This window comes from Penicillium solitum (genome assembly GCF_028829755.1).
Source record: "Penicillium solitum strain IBT 25940 chromosome Unknown utg000001l_segment0_segment0, whole genome shotgun sequence".
NCBI lineage: Eukaryota > Fungi > Ascomycota > Eurotiomycetes > Eurotiales > Aspergillaceae > Penicillium > Penicillium solitum.
Genome location: NW_027072121.1, coordinates 7975872 through 7995294, shown reverse-complemented (window position 1 = coordinate 7995294; position 19423 = coordinate 7975872). Strand labels below are relative to the sequence as shown.

Sequence of the window (19423 nt, the reverse complement as noted above, 5' to 3'; positions counted from 1 at the left end):
TAGTATTGAACAAGTATGATATATAATCTCTATAAATTTACAGCTTCGCACGCACAGGAGCAAAGTTCGACCCAGCACCCTGACTAATCGCCTCAACGATAGCATCAACGCTATTCAAAATCCATGTATTCCCCTCATCACTAGCCAACCACCGCGCAGCCTCTTCCCCCTCAACATCATTCACCCACGAGCCATCCTCGATCGCCTTCCGCAACCCAAACACATGCGAAATGACCTGGGGACCAACACCCGACTGAGCACGCAGACACGAGACAGCAACAATAGACGTCAGAATGCGCCCAGCAGAGGCGCCAGTGCTACGCTCCGGATCAGACAACAGGGCACCGTAATTGCTGTGCAAGATGTGCACCGGTAGGTCGGGGTGTGAGTCTGCCAGTTTATTGAATAGCTTCTTATCGAATGGGCGATAGATAGAATCCCAGAGTGCCTGGCCGCGCTCACTGATCGCGGTGATGTTCTCCGGGGTTGGGGCGCGGGTGGGGATGCGGGAAAGCTGGCTGCCGACTGAGTCTGGGAGGCTGGCTCTGAAGGCGTTGAGGCAGTTTATGGTGCGTGGGATACCGTTAAAACTAATGCATTTTAGACCGACTTCACGCATAAGCTCGGCGGTCTCGACTTGTTTGTCCGGGTTAGTGCTGGCTAGTTCGTAGAGGGCGGCGAGGGACTCCGGGGAATTCATGGTCATTGTTGCTGCGGTCTGGCATTGGTATTAGATCGCGTTCAATCTTAACTACTGGGATTGACTCACCGATAGTGCGACCCATGATGGCTGCGAGATCTGTTTGGATTGCGCGGTCTGTTGGATCTTTTGGTAGACCGAGGTTATGTTTGCTGGCGCCGGGACGGTGGAGGGCCGGGCGGCAGGGGCATTGATCAATGCCTTGAGGCTGGTTGAAAGTCTAGACATGTCGGATGATGAGCTCTTTTGCCCTGGGTGTGGATGTTTTTCCATTAAAGAATAGGTACTGGAGACCAATTCTCCTTCCGGCCTCGGGAAGTGGAAACAAACGGAGCTCAGAAGTGAACGCCGAGAAATACCAGGAGGGGTCGTAATACAACAGTAATACTTCCAATATATTACCGTAATATTACCGGTGGGGAACACGTCAAAATCCGGGGATCGCGGGGAAACTAAGCTGCCGGACGTGATCTCATGGGAGCTCTGCCATTGGTGAAAAGGGGGCTGGAGAGGGCTCGGAAGCTCGGACCCAGAAGTGCCAGCCGAAGGAGGTGCTCTCTGACCGTATGTGGGCTATTTCTTTCAATTCGTTTCCTCTTTTCTCACCATCCTAAGCTACAACAGATAGTCTCAGAGAATAAGATCATTTCCACGTGGCCAAGCAACAATCCAAATCATCATGGACCCACCCAAGTCAAGAGTGTTAGAGCTCGAAGATGCGAAATCATCGCCCCTTGATCGACATGGTGACCTCACGCAGCAGCAGAAATTGACACGGAATGTGTTGTGGAAGCTAGATATACAGTCAGTCCAGGCATTACAATCATAATTCGCTTGCTAATAGTTTCCAGTATTCTTCCTATTCTAGCACTGCTTTTCCTCATGTCTTTTTTGGACAGAACCAATGTCGGTAATGCAAAGATTCTCGGTTTAGAAGCGGACCTTTCTATCACAGACCACCAATACGATATCGGCTTGGCTGTGTTCTATCTCACCTACATTTGCAGGTGCGTTGTCTTCAATTGGATCCCAACACCAGAGGCTAATTGATATGAAAGTGAGCTGCCGAGTAATCTGGTGCTCAAGAAAGCATCGCCGAAGATTTGGCTACCGTTCTTGACAGCTATTTGGGGTATCATCACCATGTGTCTAGGATTTGTACAGAATTTTGCTGGTTTCGTCGTCGTCCGGGCTTTGTTGGGTATTGCGGAGGGAGGTCTACTCCCTGGCATGGTATGTTTCCTACACTGTACGGAATTGACATTGGTCATTGCTAACAAAGCAAAAAGGTCTTGTATCTGTCTTCTTTCTATAGACGAGGCGATTTGGCTCTGCGGATTGGTTTATTCTACACCGCTGCTTCCCTGTCGGGCGCATTTGGAGGTACATATGCATCCATTGATTTCGTTTATTTTTCGGCAGATACTAACAAATTAGGTCTTCTCGCTCGCGGACTGGCCGAAATCGGGCCTCGAGGGGGCATAGAAGGTTGGCGCTGGATTTTGATTATCGAGGGACTTTTGGTATGTGAGGTTATTTCTATTATAACAAAAATATTTTTCTAACTTTCAATTAGACATTTGTCTGTGGAGTGTTTAGTTTCTTCGTCCTTCCGAATAGCTTGCAGTCTACATCTTTCTTGACTGCAGAGGAAAAAGAATTCGGAGGGAAAAGGCTGATGCTCGATAGCCCCGGATCCCAAGAGGGGTAAGCTTTTCTGATCCACTGCGTGATAAAGCTTGGCTAACACAAACAGTTCCTTGAAACCTGAGGCAGAATCATTCAAATGGTCCGAAGTACGTCGAGGTGTGCTGGATCTACAAGTGTGGCTCTCTGCCTCGGCGTATTTTGCCATTCTCTCTGGACTATACTCCTTTGGCTTATTTGTAATGTTCTACTATTTCTATGTCTATCTCAAAGTCACTGACAATTTCTAGCTGCCAACGATCATCAAAAACCTCGGCTTCGCCAAAGATGCCAACGAGGTTCAGTTGTGGTCTGTGATACCTTATGCTGTCGCTGCTGTACTTACAGGTGTGTCTACTTTTCGATTATTCATATTAAACGCTCACTCATTTTCTAGTTGTCGTTGCCATAATCTCCGACCGTCTCCGTCTCCGAGGCGTGGTGATGCTCTTCACTCTCCCAATCGCTATCATTGGATATGCAGCCATCGCCAATATTGACTCCCCTCGCGTTCAATATGGAATGACCTTCCTCATGGCAACCGGTCAATACGCCAGTGTACCGTGCATCCTGGTGTGGTTGTCGAACAACTCTGCGGGACATTATAAAAGAGCCACTACATCAGCGCTGCAGCTGGCAATTGCAAATGCGGGAGGATTTGTTTCGAGTAAGTCGTCCACATACTGAGTTTATTTCTTTATACGGATCTCTAATATCAGTACTATAGCTTTCAACTATCCATCTCGAGATGGGCCCCTCTTTCACCGTGGACATACCATTATCCTTGGGTTGTTAGTGTTCGCATGGTTTATGTGAGTATATTTCTTATTATTGATTCAAGAGCTACTGCTAATTTACATAGGATTTTGCTTAACGTGCTCTACTGCGCAAAGATCAACCGAGACAAAAGGAATGGTAAGTATGATCAATATGCGGGGTACAACGATGATCGTAACCCGGAGTTTATGATGGTTCTATGAGTGACGACAATAATATCTAGTAGACGTAATTTACGTGCTCTATAATCTACTGGTGGCGGTTTCTGGATTAGTTCATTATTTTGAATTCAACGTATTATTCTGCACAAATCGTGTTATACCCACCACTGCCACCAGTGGCGAGGCTTCCAGTCCTGCTTAGTTGCACCACGTAAATCATCTGTATTTAGCATATCCACGCCCTCGTGCACAAGTACATTCCAAGCATGATTCCGCAATCCAATCGGCCAGGTAGGAGTTCCCCAATACCGTACCTTCAGTCCCAACTCATGAGCTGTATGTATCTGACTCCGAAGAATAGCAAGCTGAGTATCCGACAGACGGCCAAGGGAGAGAGGCCCAATAGCCTTGCGGAAATCTGTTGATGCATAATAGCTGTTGGATGGGTTATAGGTGGAATCCATTGGTCTGTTGTAACCCGCCGTTATATCCGCGGGAAATGTCAAGTTGCCAAGAGGTGCATCGTAAAAGACGTCGCGGTAAGTCGAGTTCTCGACGATCATATGAAAAGCCGCATCTCCACCGACGACGACAGTAATTGGGCCGTATACAACATCAGAGCCATTGAAGTGAGTCAGGTAGCCCTTTTCACGCAACGGGTTCAGCTGTTCGAGAAGAAGAGGCCAGGTCTGATCATCCTCGGTTTTGCAATCAATCAGCAAGGTCAGGGTCTGTTTTGGGTCATAGGAAAATAGCCCGACCATTTCCTGACTCATCACTTTTGGCCAGTTGCGAGAAGTGGGTGCATTGTGTGTGTCGAGCATCTTGAGTAGTGGGTCAAGATAGAGGCTCTGCAGTGTTCCCCGGAGGACTGTGGAATGTGAATGGCCCACTAGGATATCAGTTCCCCATGGCCAGACGTCAACCTCAACGCCAGTACATCCTGCACGAAGTGCTGAGCGTAGGGGAATGTGACGCCAGTAGTCATTGTGCGAGTTGCATGGTACGGGGATGACGCCGTGGTTAGACCAGTTGGAAAGCCTCGAGTGGCGTTCACTGGGGAAAACAGCCAAGGCAAGATCATGTTGAAATAGATAAAGGAAGCATTGCCATGCAACAGTGAGGATGCCACTAAAGTGAGACATTGTTAGTTAAATTAACTATGACGTGACAACCCTGTGTGGAGAACACAATCAAATAAGCAAATATGTAGACTATAACAGTGGGTACGCACATAATGAATATAAATGCCCGGAGAGGTCGCTGCACTGCTCGGCAGAAAATGGCTCTCTTAGAGCGTGGATATACAATGCAGTCCGGGTGAGAGCATTTCCAGATCGAAGAGGATCTGGGCTTGTAGGGCATGATTGGCTCCATTAGCACCACTCTATTGGAGAATAAGATAGGTTCATGCTCTGGAATGGGCTCCAGACTATATGGATAAAGTGGCATGGTGAGATAAAAAGGTGAAATGAAGTTTTTCCCCCGGAGGCTGGGCACATGTAAGCTTATTTTATCGCGTGAGCTTGTTTGCGCCTAAGAACCTTGGAACCCCCCAAGTGTGGATCCCTCTGTTTGGCGGATGCCTATGAAAGTGAAAATAACCAAAATAAATACTTCTGCCTAATTATCCCACTCACGAGGTAAATTGAAAAATACAAAATAATTTACGACTCAAGAGCTATGCTGAGTATCTATAGGAGAGAAACAAAGCTAAGGCCCTTTGTCCATCCATCTTCGGTAGGGTATGTACATCCTGGCTCTGACTCACCCGTCTTTATTCCATAATCTCAAGGGTATCGGCAATAATGAACTTAGCATCCGTCTTACTCTGCACTTCTTCCACCTCAACACCCGGAGCAAGCTCCGTGAGTGTGAGCTCACCAGTAGCTCGATCCACCTGGAAGACACACTGTACTTTTGTCAGCCTTGTTTGAAATCAACTAGAAGTTTCCCACTTACCAGGTCGGTGATGATAGTGCTAACAACATTAGCACCAGTCAATGGCAGACTGCACTTTTGTACAATCTTGGGCGATCCATCTTTCGCGACATGGCTAGTGGCCACCACGATCTTGGTCTTTTCCGGGTTTGAGATCAAATCCATCGCTCCTCCCATACCCTTGAACACCTTGCCGGGGATCATATAGTTGGCCAGATCGCCGTTGGCACTCACTTGCAGAGCGCCGAGAATAGACACATCTACATGGCCTCCACGAATCATGCCAAAGGACTCGGTGCTGTCGAATGTGGCGGCTCCGGGAACCAGGGTCACGGTTTCTTTTCCGGCATTGATGATATCGCTGGTCTGAGTTAGTGAGAGTTCGAATCACCACATCTGGGAACAACTTACGGATCCAATTCTTGCTCGGTGGGATAATCACCCTGAAACTGTTAGACTAGCCCGTACAGAGGGATTTAAGAAACTTACCATTCCCAAAATACCATTCTCCGACTGAATCCAAACCTTCACATCTTTGGGCAGGAACGACGGTGCCAACGTGGGAATACCAACACCCAGATTCACATAGAATCCCGGCTTAAGCTCCTTGGCCGCCCGACGACCAATGAGTTCTCTTTGAATCTGAGCCGCGTCTTTAACAGACCCAGTTGCAGTTGCCTCCGAGCGCAACTTCTTGTTTTCAATGTGCTTGTCGTCCGTGGCAGGAACGATCCGATCCACGAAGATACCCGGTAGGTCCACGTCATTGGGGTCAATAGAGCCAACTGGGACAATGTTCTCCGCCTCCACAATGGTCAGGGTCGCAGCCTTGGCCATGATAGGGCCAAATGCTTTGGTAGTGTATCTATTCGATGTCAGTGTTTAGATTCTGGGCCGTATTCATAGCCACATATACTCACCGGAACACGCAGTTACCAGCCTCATCCACCTTCCAAGCTCTGAGAATAGCTACATCTCCAGTCAAGGATTCTTCCATGAGGTATGTCTTGCCATTGAATTCTCGCGTCTCGCGCGGCTTGCCAAACTCGAGAACTTTACCAGACTCATCCATGTGAACAGGGATCTTTCCCTCTTGAATAAATGTGTCTTCATTTGTCAGCGACGAGCATAGTCTGGGGAGGATCTATACATACGGGCTCCCGTCGGGGTAAAGAAAGCTGGAATCCCAGCACCTCCAGCACGGAGACGTTCAGCCAAAGTACCTTGCGGACAAAGTTCAATAGCAATATGTCCCGTCAAATATTTCTTCTCCAACGATTTATTGTTCCCGAGGTATGAAAGGATCAGACGGTTGATCTGGCCGTTCTGCGAGAGTGTCGAAAGGCCTCCCTTGCCCGCGGAACCAGCATTGTTCGAAATGGCTGTCAGAGAGTGTAATTTATCGACGCCTCGGCGGTGCATAGCATTAATGATAGTTTCTATACTGCGTATTAGCTTAGTTACCGTGCTGGTTGCTCGTCCACGTACCTGCAACTCCGCAAAGACCGAACCCAGAGCTAAGGATTGTCGATCCGCTCTTGATATCGGCGACTGCAGCATCGGCATCTTTGAAGACTTTTGAGCCGCCGCGCTCAATCTTAGGCGCGAGAGATTGTAATGGTGCGGTTATGGAGTATCTAGTACTGGTGCTGGTACTGAATGGTTGCAAGGGGCGCACGCTGGCGCGCACTCCAAGAAAGAGCCGAGGTCGACAGGTAGTCAACGCTTTGCGCGACAATGTAGTGGAAATCCTAAGAATCGTCATGTTTAATAATTGTTTAGACAAAAACAAAAAAACATCGGAAATGAAATCATCGCGCAGTTAAAACATTCACGGTATCGGGTGGTCGGGGCTACTTCTGGATGCCGAGCGGCCACGCGCGGAAGCCCTCCGAGCGGACCTTCTTCTGATCTTCGACCTATTCTTCTATTTTTCTTTTAATTTCCGATTAAATTCCATAGATTACATAAAACAAACTGGGATATTCCCATTGGTCTATTATGAATGCGAAAACAGGCAAGCAGCTCGTATAAATTCCTCTGATGTCATAGGTATCCGATATAGAACACCAAATATGACCCGCCAAACTAGATATCAACAAAACAAATAAACAAACCCTTACTCAACCCGTCAACTGTTTCTTGAATCGACTCATCTTCCCCTTAATACCCCCTCGTTGCCTCCGCCCATCACTCTGCTCTGTTAAAGTATCCGCATCAAAAACCATTGAAAATCTGGGCGTGAGGTCGCCGGCCTCCTTAGACCCTTCCTTAGACCTCTCCGGTTTGGATTCACGCCCCTTTAATTGATTTTCGGGTAGTAATGTAAATTTCGACGCTGTATCATCACCATGCTGGAGTTTCTTTTCGGCTTCTCTTTGCTCGGCTTGCTCGCGGCGTATACGCTCGCGTCCACGTCGGGCAGCGCCCTCGATCCCACTCTCGCCTAGCATGGCAGTTCCAGCTGGGCCTGGAGCTAGGGCGCTCCAGTCGAGGACCATCGTGGTGTTTTCTTTGGGGTGGTTTGTAGTTTGTGGGTATCAACTGTGAGGCATGTTCTCATTGATCACCGTAGGGCTTGTGTGTGAGTGTGTGAAATCGATGTTGTTGAAGATGTGACTTCTTGATATGCTTCGGAGAGGGGCGATGACGTTGGCCAAGATGCCCCCCCCCAATGATGATCTATCGGATCTGCAGAAATCTCGGCGAAATCAGTGCCTTGCATTTAGTATGTATGGTATGTAGGCGAATGAGTATCGATATGTACAAGCCGGTAATATGAATATGTTCAGAAAACAAAGGTATGATCAAATAAACGCAAGAAAAATAAACAATGGGGTATGCAAATATCCGCCTCCTGGTCCTACTAAAAATTGAAATCCGGATTGGCAAAGTCGAGCCAATCCCAGTTAAGCATGTCATCAAGTGGCACATCCGGGATCGACGCACCAAACGCAGTGCCCGCTCGATTCACCGCATCGACAATCTGATTATCAGACATGGCAGAGAATTGCAATGGTTCAAACCATAGATCCTCGGGTGGCAGTGTTACTGGCAGCGAACCAGGATCCAGACCTGTAGACAGAAATGTCGGCTCAGGTGGATGGACTCTGTCTGGGTTGCCTCTGGGCTGTAGAGGCAAGGCTGGTGCACGTCGGATCAACTCACGTAGGAATCTCCCGTAAAGCACAGAGGCGCCGCTTCTGTGACTTGGTGTTGCTCCGATTCTCTCTAGGACACCCGCAGTCTCTTCGATGAGATTTCGGACGCTTGGTGCTAGACTCGATCTGCTGTCGCCGGGTGTTATGCTGAGACTGAGGGCAGAGCATGCGGCAAAGGAGATCATTATCACGGTATTATTTGGCATTGATTTTAGTCGAGATTCGCCTTGGATGGCTGCTCGCAGGACGTTCAATGCAGACGATAGACCAGCGGCTCGGAAGAAACGTTTGACTTCAATTGGAGCTGTTGGGTGATTGATGACACCACCGTAGGTGGATAACTGAGTATGGGTGACAAGAATCTCGACATATGGGGGTAGGGAGCGTGCTGTAAATGGTTAATATTTGGTCAATCAATTTTAGGTATAAGACTTACTGTCTCCTTCGCCAATTGACAAGGCCCACGTTGCATACCACTGCTCGTAGAAGGTTTGAATGGTTCTCTTAATCCTATAGTATGGTCAGTACATAAGTGATATTTATCAAAGGCATAATAGCATACGAATGAGCAGCTTCCGAGCCGGTGTCGACGAAGCGATAACTATCACAGCTTGATTTAACTTTCTGAAAGAGTCCATCCTACAACCGTTAGAATGGAATTTAATAGCATGATATGGGTATTTGCAATGCGATTTGGACCGGGATTTGGGATAGCACCTACAAGGTCTCTTCGAAGAACTGCCATAGAATTCATGGGACCATCACGCGGGTCTGCAATGCTGGACAGGTGCCAACGATCGCAATTTTCGACGAGCATTGTTGGAGGTACCGTATAGCTTCGTCCACGCGCAAGACAAACACTGAGCAGGTTAGTGTCAGACCCAGATGCACTACTAGGAGAATCACACATACCCCCTCTCCACGACATACAACGCAATCCAGGCTCTTTCACGTCTGCGCAACAGCCTGAGGCCCCACTCTGAAGACGGATCAATATCATCAAATCCATCCATATGTAAAGCTCTCTTGGCATCGATACACTCTGCTCGTGCTAGGCGATTCAGGAGTTCTTGGTCAAAGCTGGAAGAGGGTGAGACAATCTTGTTCAAAGATAAGTCTAGAGCAACAGTGAGGGCCATGGCAATATAGGAGCAAGTATCATCGTCTCCTAGTCTATCACCAGGAGACATCCATGGAACGTTCACCATGAAAGCTAGAACAATCTCAACAGATCTATAACGGTGTGTGAACACTCGCTTCGCGAGCCATTTGCAGTGCCTCGATAGTCTCTTAGATAAGGCAGTAGCAGACGGCAAAAATAGGGCCGCGCCTGCCATTATTGAAGTAAAAAGAAAAGCTGACTGGGACCGTACGAATGACGGGGTATGTATCAAAGGATCGAGGCCCCATCGTGTATGCGCAAGGTTTTGGTAGAAACTTGATCTGTCAGTTATATATGTTTAACAATGAAAAACAAAGCACTTACAATGAGAACAAGGACTCCGACTCATCAAATATAACTAATCCCAGTTCAATAGGGTCAACTTCAGGCCCAATATCGAGATTTGCTCTCGCAGGAACAAAAAAGGACTTGGCACTCGGTTCTCCTATCGGGGTACCCTGAATGAACGATGGACCCTCTGACAACGGCGGTGGAGACTTTGGCGCACGCCGCATGCCGGTCGGCGAAAGTTGAAGATCCGAAGCTCTAGCAAGCAACTGGAGAGGATTCTCTGCATCATCAAGAGCAAGACTCTCCTCCGCATGCATATCACGTGGAGATGTCATGCGCGGGTGATCTGATCCCTCTGAAAAGCCACGCTCATATCCATGCTCATGCTCATTCTGCATTAACTGGCCCTGGGCTTGACCGAGGAGTTCCTGGAGGACTGAAATGGCCCTTTGGGCCTCATCGTCACTAGAGTCGACCTTGGGCCGCTTGATTGCTTGCTCGATCTGATGTATCGCTTTCTCCAGGCCCTTGCGTTTACTAGACTCTGGTCAATATTTTATTCCACGACACCTTCATCTGACTCACTTTTTGACACCCTTTTGTCGGCCCAGATGATGGTTGGGCACAATACACTCTGCACTGGTCTGTTTACATTTCTCGCAGCTGGACTCGCCTGCCAGGCGGTTGCAGCGAATCTTGCTCCGCCGACAGTTCAAGCATGCAGCTTGTTTTCCATGTGGACTTGATGCTGAACCTGCCGACTCGATCTCCATGAGTAAATGATATGACCTCGGCCATGGATACTAACGTCATGAAAGTGCGGGAGGCGGGATGATTTAGTAGTGGTGTCTTTGCCTTATGTAGCACTATATCGCAGCCTCTTTCAACAGCCCGGCCGGGCTAGCTCAATCGGTAGAGCGTAAGACTCTTAATCTTAAGGCTGCGGGTTCGACCCCCGCGTTCGGCTATTCCTAAAAACCAAACCTGAGATTTCTTTTTTTGCTGTTTTATTCTTTTTCATTTGTTTCTAATGAAGACATAAACAAACCAATTGCCATTACTTTTTAGCTTTGGTGTGAATGAATAAGTGGTTGCTTCCAGCTGGTAGTTACCACATAGTGTATTATATGTAAGGATAAAAAGAGTTTGACCTAAGCAATGTTATATCTCATTTCTCAAGCCCATTATATATGTCCCACTTATAATTGAATTTGAATAGAGAAAAAAAAGTCCAACATAGAGAGTACAAACTATTCGACTTCTCAATCTTTTAAATATTTTCTCAGTTAGTCGCCCTTGTCACAAATAGCGATAGTGGGGGAAGATGATGCCGCCAAGGACCCTAAGCAAGAAACCCAACTCAGGTGAAACGGATGTGATGTTTGAAAGAACCTTGGAAGTTGAAGAGCGAAGACTGCCAGGTTGTATATCGGTCTTGGACTTGGCGAAAGCAGGAAGGTATTTAAGGTAGTTGTGGTTGAGTAATTATTGGGGACTTCGGTGATATCAGAGACGCCCTTTGTGCTTTAATTTATTGATTTTGTAGTGGCTGAGCATATGTACCGAGTAACGAGTGGGTGGTATCAATTAAAGATTAGTCGCTAAATACAAGCTCTAAAACAACAAGGCCGTTGGTCTTTTGTGACTTATCAACGGAAAGTAAATACATATAACCGAATCCAACATAGCAAACGGTCACACACCAACTCTCAATCAAGCATAGCGAACTGGACCAGATTCCTCGCCATGACCAACTGTCAGAACACCAGATGTCTGTGTAGAAGCATGAGGTTGAGGCTGGATTTGAGAGGCAGGAACCTGACCCATCTCAGGACCAGCACCCGGAGCACCTTCCGTCGATGCAGCACGCGAAGGCGCATTGGTACCGGGGGGAGTAACATCCAACAAGCGCGGACCAGACTCAACAGGCCTCTTGTTTGCCTTGACAGTTGCAGGCGCGGGACCCAAGACAGTCGGGTACTTGAAGCGGAAGCCCCAAGCGAAGAAGAGACGCATCTTCGTCCAGAAACCCATCGCATCCCACCTCTTCTGGAGGATCGCAGCGTCCTCCTTGCTGCGGGCGCGGTAGCCCTTTCGGAAACAAAACAGACAGAAAAGAGAAAGAGGGAGCAAAATGAAGGACCAGAAAAGAGGGAAACCGCGACGGGTCTGCCAGCCCGTCATGAGACGACGGAATCGCACCCAGGCCTCGATCATGCCCAGGATGAAAACTATCCCGATCCAGCCCAAGCCGCAGATCAGTACAATTGCCAGGTAGGAGATGCCGAGGCCGGATCCCCAGGTGCTGGTGAACCAGTTGTAGTCGTCATCGTAGCCATAGTTGTAGTAGCCACTGCCACTGCTGGATGTCCCATCGGTGTACTCGGTATCTCCTGACCCGTCAGACAAGCCGGTGTAGTACCCAGAGTTGCCGCTATAATCGCTGGTGGCGCCTGTGTACTGACATCCGGAACCTATGTACCGAGAGGTAGGGGTGTTGTAGAGGCTCAGAGAGTCCAGAGTCCTGCTGGGGATTTGGGTGGGTTCCACGAAGACCACTTCGTAGATGAAGGTCGTGGGCTCGAATGGCTGGCTGTTGTCGATCGAGGTCGAAGTTACTACATTATCCCTGGGCAGCAAGGTCGCAATCGCATAGGGAGGGCGGACTCTGGCAGCGGTTGTGGTGGTCCATTGAGTAGAGCAGGCCGTCGGGGCCGAGAAAGTCAGGTTGACCTTGTAGATGGTGCTGTGATAGGTTCCATCACTATTTATGGCGTTACGGTAGCCATCATATAAGTCGCGCTCCTCGCCATAGCCAGTGGGATACAACTTTTCGACAACGGTGTAGTCGTAGACAGTATTGGTGGAAGTAATGGTGGATAGGGCCTCGACTGGCAAAGTTGCAGTTGGAGAGATTTGATTGATCTCTGTGACCAACTCGGAGTAGTAATCTGTATTAATCTCTTGTTCGTAGGTATCAGTCACAATCCAAGGGGCAGCCTGAACGAATGGGCTCAAAACGAGTGACAAGAGAAGAATAAACGAGTGTGAGGGCGCCATCTTGAATGGTCCTTTAGGGTTGCAGGGAAAAATAACCAGGAACGAGCCCTGGAGGCGTCCATGGCTTTATAAAAAAAAACTAGATAGCGCCTCATGTTAGAAGACCCTTATTTTTGGTCAATTTGGGGGCGTTTTGTCGCCTAAGCTATACTGGTTCTTGCTCGGGTGGAAATTGCCTGCATTAGAGTAGGCAGATGCTCGGGTGTGATTGGTGATGTCTCACAATTTGCCAGAGCTAAGTGGACGGTCTAGTCTGTTTACGATCTAGTCAAAGACCCTAGACTTTTCGCCTCATGTTTTTACCGGACTCGTCTCTTTTCTTAGTCTTTTTGTTGGCGATGACACAGAATTGGACTAGCCTCACGTGGAAGAAAAAAAAAACAAAAAAAACAACCGTTGAATACGCCTAGTCACATATAGAACAGCGCAGAAAAGAACAGCACAGAAAGAAATACAAGCGTAACTTCGTGGATCGTCAGTGTGTTGCAAGGTCCAGAGATCGCGAGGAATCTATATGGGGGATTGGCAGTCCCTTAAATCCGGAGTACCCAGGAGGGGAAAGAGAGAGAGAGAGAGAGAGAGAGCACAAGCCACTTGCTCAATTAGCAGCCCGTAAAGCGCGTAGCCTTGCACCCAACCCATCCTCCGCCTCGGCATCCACCTGCTTAGGCTCCTTAACCTCTTCCTTGGGCGCAGCGTCCGCCTCGAGGTTCAAGCGCATATCAACACCCGCATCATCTGCCAGTTGTTCCATAAGCCGATCAACGTCGGCCTCACCCTCCGCACCATATTCTTGCATCGATATACCCTGTGCAACATCCTCGATCGCACTGCTAGCGATCTTAAAGTCTTCCGACCGGGCGAGGAAGTTGTTAGCGTGGGAGACGAGGTGTTCGAGGTTGACGCTCCGTGAGGCAGCGTCTAGGCCCCGCGACGCCATGGCGAGCGTCCGGGATGTGTCGCGGGTACTTTGGGCGGCCTTGAGTTCGTTGATAATGACATCTGCGCGTGCCGCTTCGGATTTGAGCGTTACTTGGCGTCGCTTCTCGCGGACGGCGGAGGCGGCGTGAATGCGGGCGATCTGGAACTCGCGGTTCTTCATCGCTTTGTCGGCCTTGGCCTTTTCGGATTTGAAGGTCGCCTCCGCTCGGACGGCTTCTTTCTTGAGTCTGTTGGAGTGTAGCTGGGAAGATAAGGTTAGCAATGGTTTCATGCATAGGCGGGGTGATGCACGCTGTGAGGAGGGGAAGCAGAGTGCGGGGAGACAACTTACTTTGACATTTGTGCGGGCTTCGAAGATAGGGTCTTTGCGAACCATGATGTCGGTTTGAGATATTATAGAGGATGAGGATTGCAGGTGTATTTGGGTGTTGTGGAAGGCAGATGGATTTGGGGGCGCGTGGCAACGTCACTGACCGCATTCAGTGCATTTCATTCTTAGCGTCCCGAGGTCAGTTTATTTTAGCAACACGGACAATACAAGTCTAGATTTGACATACACTGAAACAATCTCTCTATTTTTGAAATGGATTAAGGCTACTGTGGCGATTTAAAAGCGCGACTACAATTACTACTAGATGTACTATGAGGTCTCGGAAATAATTGCAAGATGAGCCAGTCGATTTTGCATTATAAAAAACTATTATACAGGCCAAAACAAATTGGAACCCTCAGCGCTGTTTGCCCATAAGCAAGGATGAAAGAGCCTTGCTCGCGCTGGAACTCCGGAAACTCCGTGTACCTCGATGCATCTTTCCATTACTGCGTTGCCGACCGGATTTCATTGTGTTTCCCCGCTGGTGTCGTTTAGACAGGCTGAGACTATCGATTGCCCAGGCCATGGTTAATAACGACTCCCAACTCGGTCGAGCCTCCGAGGCGCCAGCCGACCAGGTCTGCGGGGAGAAAGTCTCACTAACCGCTAGCTGCAATGCTCTGCCCGTCGCATCTCGAAGTGGACGCGCCAAGGCTGGGCTGCAAGCTAGTAGTCTGGTGAGAAGTCTCATCCGAAAGACTGGACGGTTGGACGCCTTCGAGGACGACAGACTCGGGGTCGAAATCAACCATAGAATCAAAGGGAAATGCTGATAGATCTCCTCCGTCGAGAACGTCAAAGGCAAACCCGTCTTCAGGGAAAGAAGGATTTGGCTCAGCGGGTGAATCACCGTGGAACAGGCGACGGAAGTCATCGTCAGAAAGAGGAGCTGCAACGTCATTTGCAGTCTGAGGTTCGTCGGAGAGGTCGAAGAGGGGTAGGGCGCTTCCAGATCCTTCGAGGCCAGCGACGGACACTGCAGGTCACACAACACCGCTGCAGGATGTTGTGTCACGTCGGAGGCCTCAGCCAGAGTGGAAGGTTTGAGGGTAGGAGAGTAGTCGGTAACGGAGGGAGTAGGGAAAGGAATCCGTTCCATGGGAAGTTCGTCTCCTTCTTGTTTGAAGAGAGTAGGCGTGAGGGTGGGAGATTCGATGGCGGGGGAGCTGGCTTTGGGAGTCACGCTACGAGATCCACGGACCTCGGCGGAGAGCTTAGCCACTTGTTGGCTCAGACGGTTGTTTTCCCCCTCCATCTGGGATAGACGCTGGATCAGGAACTGGTTTTGTTGCTCCATTCGGATCTTTTCGGTCTCGAGTTTCTCCATCTCGAGACGCTTGCGCTCGCGTGATGTTTGAGCAGCAGCACGGTTCCGGAGGACCCGTTCTATCCGGCGCTGCTCCTTTTCATCATCTGTCTTGGCGCGTTTTCTAGAAGAGTTAGCGGGGTTCAGATATTTGAAACAAGGTGGACAACATACCTGGGAGGGAGATTTGTTTTGGGGGTTGGGAGTTCTTGTCCCCAAGACTTTCTCTTCTTTGTTGGCTTCTTCTCATCATCTTCATCTTTAATATCATCTTCGGGCTCCGGAGAGTCTAATGATGTATCCGCGGGGGAAACTGTGTACATCTCTGGGGATGGTGAGGCTGGGAGAGTATCCAACGGGTTGATAGTATCCGCCATGGTGACAGGGTCAAATGGATAACCGGTGCCGGACGTGAATAATAATCAGTGTATATGTATAGACTTAGAATGACTTGAGTGAAAAGAGGATCAGATCACAGAGGCCACGTTATCATCACGATCGGCACCGGAGACCAGACTCCGGGGAAGATTGAGTCAGAGGGTGACTCAGCAAAGAGAGAGAGAGAGAGAGAAAGAATGGAAAGGACAGCTGTTCAACTGCAAACGGGGATGGGCGCGATGAGGTTTAAGTAGAGGCCAGCGTGGTCTGAAAGGGATGGCGTCGGATGGAACAAAGGGGGGAGGGGGGAACCCTGGAACCTGGGCACACACGTACATCAGGTACAAGCTACACCATACATTTTAACATGTGCCACCAAGTACCTCAAAAGGGGGCTGAGTTCTTGTAACGAGACACGTAAATTACGTTAATTTCCCCCTGCATTCCATGGTTCAGCCCCTGTCGGCAGCCAATTATGATTTACCGCTGAAACATCGCACTTGTTACGACGGAGCTCCGTACGGAGGACCTACATCCTAAGTGGGCACTCAACTTGTCTTGCCTCCCTGGAGTTCTATAATTGGGATATTGAGGCCCCCCGATACAATTGTATTCGAGTGCATACAACATCCATGGATGCATATGTACGGAGTAATATTTCCATATTTATTCAGCTTATGATCTCTCGGGTAATACAAGACACATCCGGTCACTCCGACTCGACCTATCTAAATCATGATACGTCTGTCCCACAACGTAATTCATCCAATATCACAAAGAGTCTCGAACAATCTAGGGTGGACCTAGTACATTGATACGTTCTCTCCTGAAGGCGCGATCAGGATTGCCCGGAGAATGCTCCATTTAAAACGCCAATCACAGGTGTTTTGCAGGTTAATCATGCCCCGCCCCGTTAATTCTCCGTGCCCCTGACTGAGAATGTGATACTGTAATTGTGTACATCTATGGAGAAGGGGGCCAGTGTGCCATCTAGATTGGCGGAAATCATCCTGGGGATGCGACGGAACGACGGAACTATCTCGAACACGGCAGAATCATGGAGCCTAGGCCGAGGGGCTGAAACGGGCGTCGAACAACGTATACATTGCCCCTCCGTTACTATTTAGGGATGACCTCGGGAGTTTACCTATAGGGGTGACTCCTACCATTTGCTGCATATGGAGAAAAGATAACGATATATGTCTACCTCAATTCAATACACTAAAATTCAGTGATCGGTATTGTCATCCCATTTTGGAAACCTTCGACACCAGGGGAATTATATGCAGTCCCTCAAACAAAGAAAGAAAAACAAAAACGCCATCCCATAGAAACGTGCTCATGACAATATCGTAAGCGAACATGTGCGGGGCTATGATCAATTGACCTCATCTACATGGTGACATCCATCGTGTCGTCGCCAGCATCGAGAGCATTCTGGGCCTCCGGGTCAGGGACCACCACACCACGTCCTCGGCCAGCAAGCAGTTCGCGTCGCACTTCAGGTCCAATGTCCTTGTGTCCACGGACGAGAAGCAAATCGAGAAGCGCTTCACGCTGGTCCTCAGTGATGTCGTTACGATAACGCTGGGCAAAGACCAAAAGGGACTGGTGCCAGAGAACTGGCAGCTTGTAGGCCTTGGAACCGAGCCCTGTGGGTCCGTCGTTCATGGCATCATCCGAAGGATCGACGGCGCGGAAACGCATGAAGTGGAATACAAGGGCGTCGATGACCTTGTATGGCAGGGCATACTTCTTCTCCAAGAAGACGCGGATGAACATGTTGACAGCACCGGTGCTTTCCAGGGAGGTCAACGACTGTTCCGCGGCCAAATCGCACATGCGGAGCAGGGCGGCTGCGGAGTGCAGCACGGGAACGGAGACACGGGCAACCACAGAGGAGACAATGTGGGCTTCACGCAGGGTGCAGGTTCCGGTGGACACGAGGGGGAACAAAAGTCCCTTGAAGAAGCATGCGGGCTTGTACAGGGCCTTGCGCAGCGCATTGTAGGTGTGGACGTTCAACTTCTTGGTTTCGTGGATTTCCTCGCGCACGCGCTCCAAGAGCACAGTGTTGATGAACTCCTGGGCAACGTGAGGCTTGGACGAAATGAAAATACGGGTTACGGCGTAGACGGCGTTGCCGGTCCATGACTCGGGGCGAGTGATATCCAGGAGGGTCTGCCAGTTCGGTACAGAGGGAAGAATCTTGATGGGCTTGGGGAGCGGGCCAGACTTGTAGCGAGAAAGAATCATGCCGACCCTAGAGCAAGTTAGCTTGGCCTCACAAGGAACTGTTGTAAAACATACTTCTCATATACTTCCACGGCCTTGGCGGGAATCTGGACCGCATCCTCGGGGACACCACCACCTTGGATGTATTGACCGTAGGGGCCTTCGCCAGCCTGCTTCGCCTCGTGCTCGGCAATCTTCTCGAGAATCAAATCGGCAAGGTTGGTGGGGCCAGCGGAGCTGGGGTCCTTGGGGTGGAATATAGGGTCCTCCTCGTGAGGCATGAACTTGTTGAACATATCTAGATCATTGGGATCGACCTCCTAGTAAAATGTTAGAAGCAATCTGATTATCCGAGGATTCGGGAGTCTTACAACTTGCTCGACTTCATCATCAACCCAATCGTCGGCCTCAAACTTTCCCTCGTCGTCGTCGGAGAAAGTCCCCTCATCCTCGAATCGGGTATCAAATTCAAATGCATTCGACTTGGGCTGTGCTGAGTTCTTGAGTTGCTCGGCAGCATCCTCGTCGGCCAATTCTTGTCCAATCTGCAGAATCTTGCGCGACATCTTCGCGTCAACAAAACGCTGTCCATTTTCGCCCTCCTCATCGTTTTCGTCGGCTTTTCCTTTGCCTTTCTTGCTGCTCTGTGTCCGAAGGTGCCCCGCGGAAGTGATATCTTCAGCGAGTGGGTTGTGTCGGCGAGCCGCTGCCGCAGCGCGGGAGCTTGAAACCTTGGGCATGTTGGGTAATTCTTCGAATAAACCGAAGAAACTGAAATAAGTAGTTTGGGCTGGCTTATCGAAGTACACACGACGATCAAATTGTGTGGTCATATTTTTTTTTCTGCCGGCGGTGCCCCCCAATCTACTCACCGCCTGTATCCCACACCGCCTGAGCCTCTTCACGTATTTTCTGCAATAAATTACTGACCGCCTTAGTTTCCAAAGGAGATTATTGTCCAGCACGAATGCGATTGACTCTTTTTACGCACAAAGGAAGCTTGCTGCCTATCAATGAATATAGGAGTCACCAGAGTACTATAATACTTCAATTGGGGAAATTACAGGCTGCCAACTATCTGGGTATTTCGCGTATATACGCCGGAACAGCTTGACAGCCTACAGACAAGCTTCAAATTGAGTAAGGACCTTTAACTTTGCAGAAGCAAAATACTGCAAAAGCCATACTCATTGGATTGTATTTTGTTCAAATGGCTGACTCTCTCCAGATCGACAGTCCACAACCCTAGC

The 19423-nt window shown here is 49.2% G+C and overlaps 10 protein-coding genes across 10 annotated transcripts; 1 reads left to right on the top strand and 9 right to left on the bottom strand.

Moving 5' to 3' along the window:
* Positions 1-37: 37 nt before the first annotated feature.
* On the bottom strand, positions 38-973 carry N7455_003078 (uncharacterized protein; the record flags this gene model as incomplete). Its single annotated transcript, XM_040955113.2, has 2 exons — positions 38-718; positions 770-973. The coding sequence occupies 2 exons, from the start codon at positions 971-973 to the stop codon at positions 38-40; spliced, it is 885 nt and encodes a 294-aa protein (XP_040814483.2).
* Positions 974-1379: 406 nt separating this feature from the next.
* On the top strand, positions 1380-3366 carry N7455_003077 (uncharacterized protein; the record flags this gene model as incomplete). Its single annotated transcript, XM_065604403.1, has 11 exons — positions 1380-1504; positions 1552-1707; positions 1759-1933; positions 1990-2083; positions 2138-2223; positions 2277-2407; positions 2457-2586; positions 2638-2734; positions 2784-3053; positions 3114-3198; positions 3249-3366. 11 exons carry the CDS (start codon positions 1380-1382, stop codon positions 3364-3366), a joined length of 1467 nt encoding a protein of 488 aa, XP_065462894.1.
* Positions 3367-3479: 113 nt separating this feature from the next.
* N7455_003076 (uncharacterized protein) lies at positions 3480-4776 on the bottom strand (the record flags this gene model as incomplete). Its single annotated transcript, XM_040955250.2, has 2 exons — positions 3480-4455; positions 4559-4776. The coding sequence occupies 2 exons, from the start codon at positions 4774-4776 to the stop codon at positions 3480-3482; spliced, it is 1194 nt and encodes a 397-aa protein (XP_040814465.2).
* A 325-nt stretch (positions 4777-5101) lies between these two features.
* On the bottom strand, positions 5102-7030 carry N7455_003075 (3-oxoacid CoA-transferase; the record flags this gene model as incomplete). The annotated part of the gene is made up of 7 exons (XM_040955146.2): positions 5102-5236; positions 5287-5626; positions 5677-5708; positions 5755-6130; positions 6186-6372; positions 6420-6704; positions 6754-7030. 7 exons carry the CDS (start codon positions 7028-7030, stop codon positions 5102-5104), a joined length of 1632 nt encoding a protein of 543 aa, XP_040814306.2.
* A 358-nt stretch (positions 7031-7388) lies between these two features.
* Positions 7389-7766, bottom strand: N7455_003074 (uncharacterized protein; the record flags this gene model as incomplete). Its single annotated transcript, XM_040955048.2, has 1 exon — positions 7389-7766. The coding sequence occupies one exon, from the start codon at positions 7764-7766 to the stop codon at positions 7389-7391; it is 378 nt and encodes a 125-aa protein (XP_040814439.2).
* A 365-nt stretch (positions 7767-8131) lies between these two features.
* On the bottom strand, positions 8132-10652 carry N7455_003073 (Zn(II)2Cys6 transcription factor; the record flags this gene model as incomplete). The annotated part of the gene is made up of 7 exons (XM_040955061.2): positions 8132-8814; positions 8863-8936; positions 8989-9065; positions 9148-9286; positions 9339-9863; positions 9913-10416; positions 10465-10652. 7 exons carry the CDS (start codon positions 10650-10652, stop codon positions 8132-8134), a joined length of 2190 nt encoding a protein of 729 aa, XP_040814514.2.
* A 940-nt stretch (positions 10653-11592) lies between these two features.
* Positions 11593-12939, bottom strand: N7455_003072 (uncharacterized protein; the record flags this gene model as incomplete). The annotated part of the gene is made up of 1 exon (XM_040955200.2): positions 11593-12939. One exon carries the CDS (start codon positions 12937-12939, stop codon positions 11593-11595), a length of 1347 nt encoding a protein of 448 aa, XP_040814349.2.
* A 598-nt stretch (positions 12940-13537) lies between these two features.
* Positions 13538-14257, bottom strand: N7455_003071 (putative SNF7 family protein Fti1/Did2; the record flags this gene model as incomplete). The annotated part of the gene is made up of 2 exons (XM_040955109.2): positions 13538-14122; positions 14213-14257. 2 exons carry the CDS (start codon positions 14255-14257, stop codon positions 13538-13540), a joined length of 630 nt encoding a protein of 209 aa, XP_040814473.1.
* Positions 14258-14609: 352 nt separating this feature from the next.
* Positions 14610-15937, bottom strand: hacA (transcription factor HAC1; the record flags this gene model as incomplete). The annotated part of the gene is made up of 2 exons (XM_040955247.2): positions 14610-15684; positions 15735-15937. The coding sequence occupies 2 exons, from the start codon at positions 15935-15937 to the stop codon at positions 14610-14612; spliced, it is 1278 nt and encodes a 425-aa protein (XP_040814310.1).
* Positions 15938-17330: 1393 nt separating this feature from the next.
* Positions 17331-18913, bottom strand: N7455_003069 (snoRNA-binding rRNA-processing protein ENP1; the record flags this gene model as incomplete). Its single annotated transcript, XM_040955226.2, has 3 exons — positions 17331-18201; positions 18249-18493; positions 18545-18913. The coding sequence occupies 3 exons, from the start codon at positions 18911-18913 to the stop codon at positions 17331-17333; spliced, it is 1485 nt and encodes a 494-aa protein (XP_040814276.2).
* Between the last annotated feature and the right edge of the window lie 510 nt (positions 18914-19423).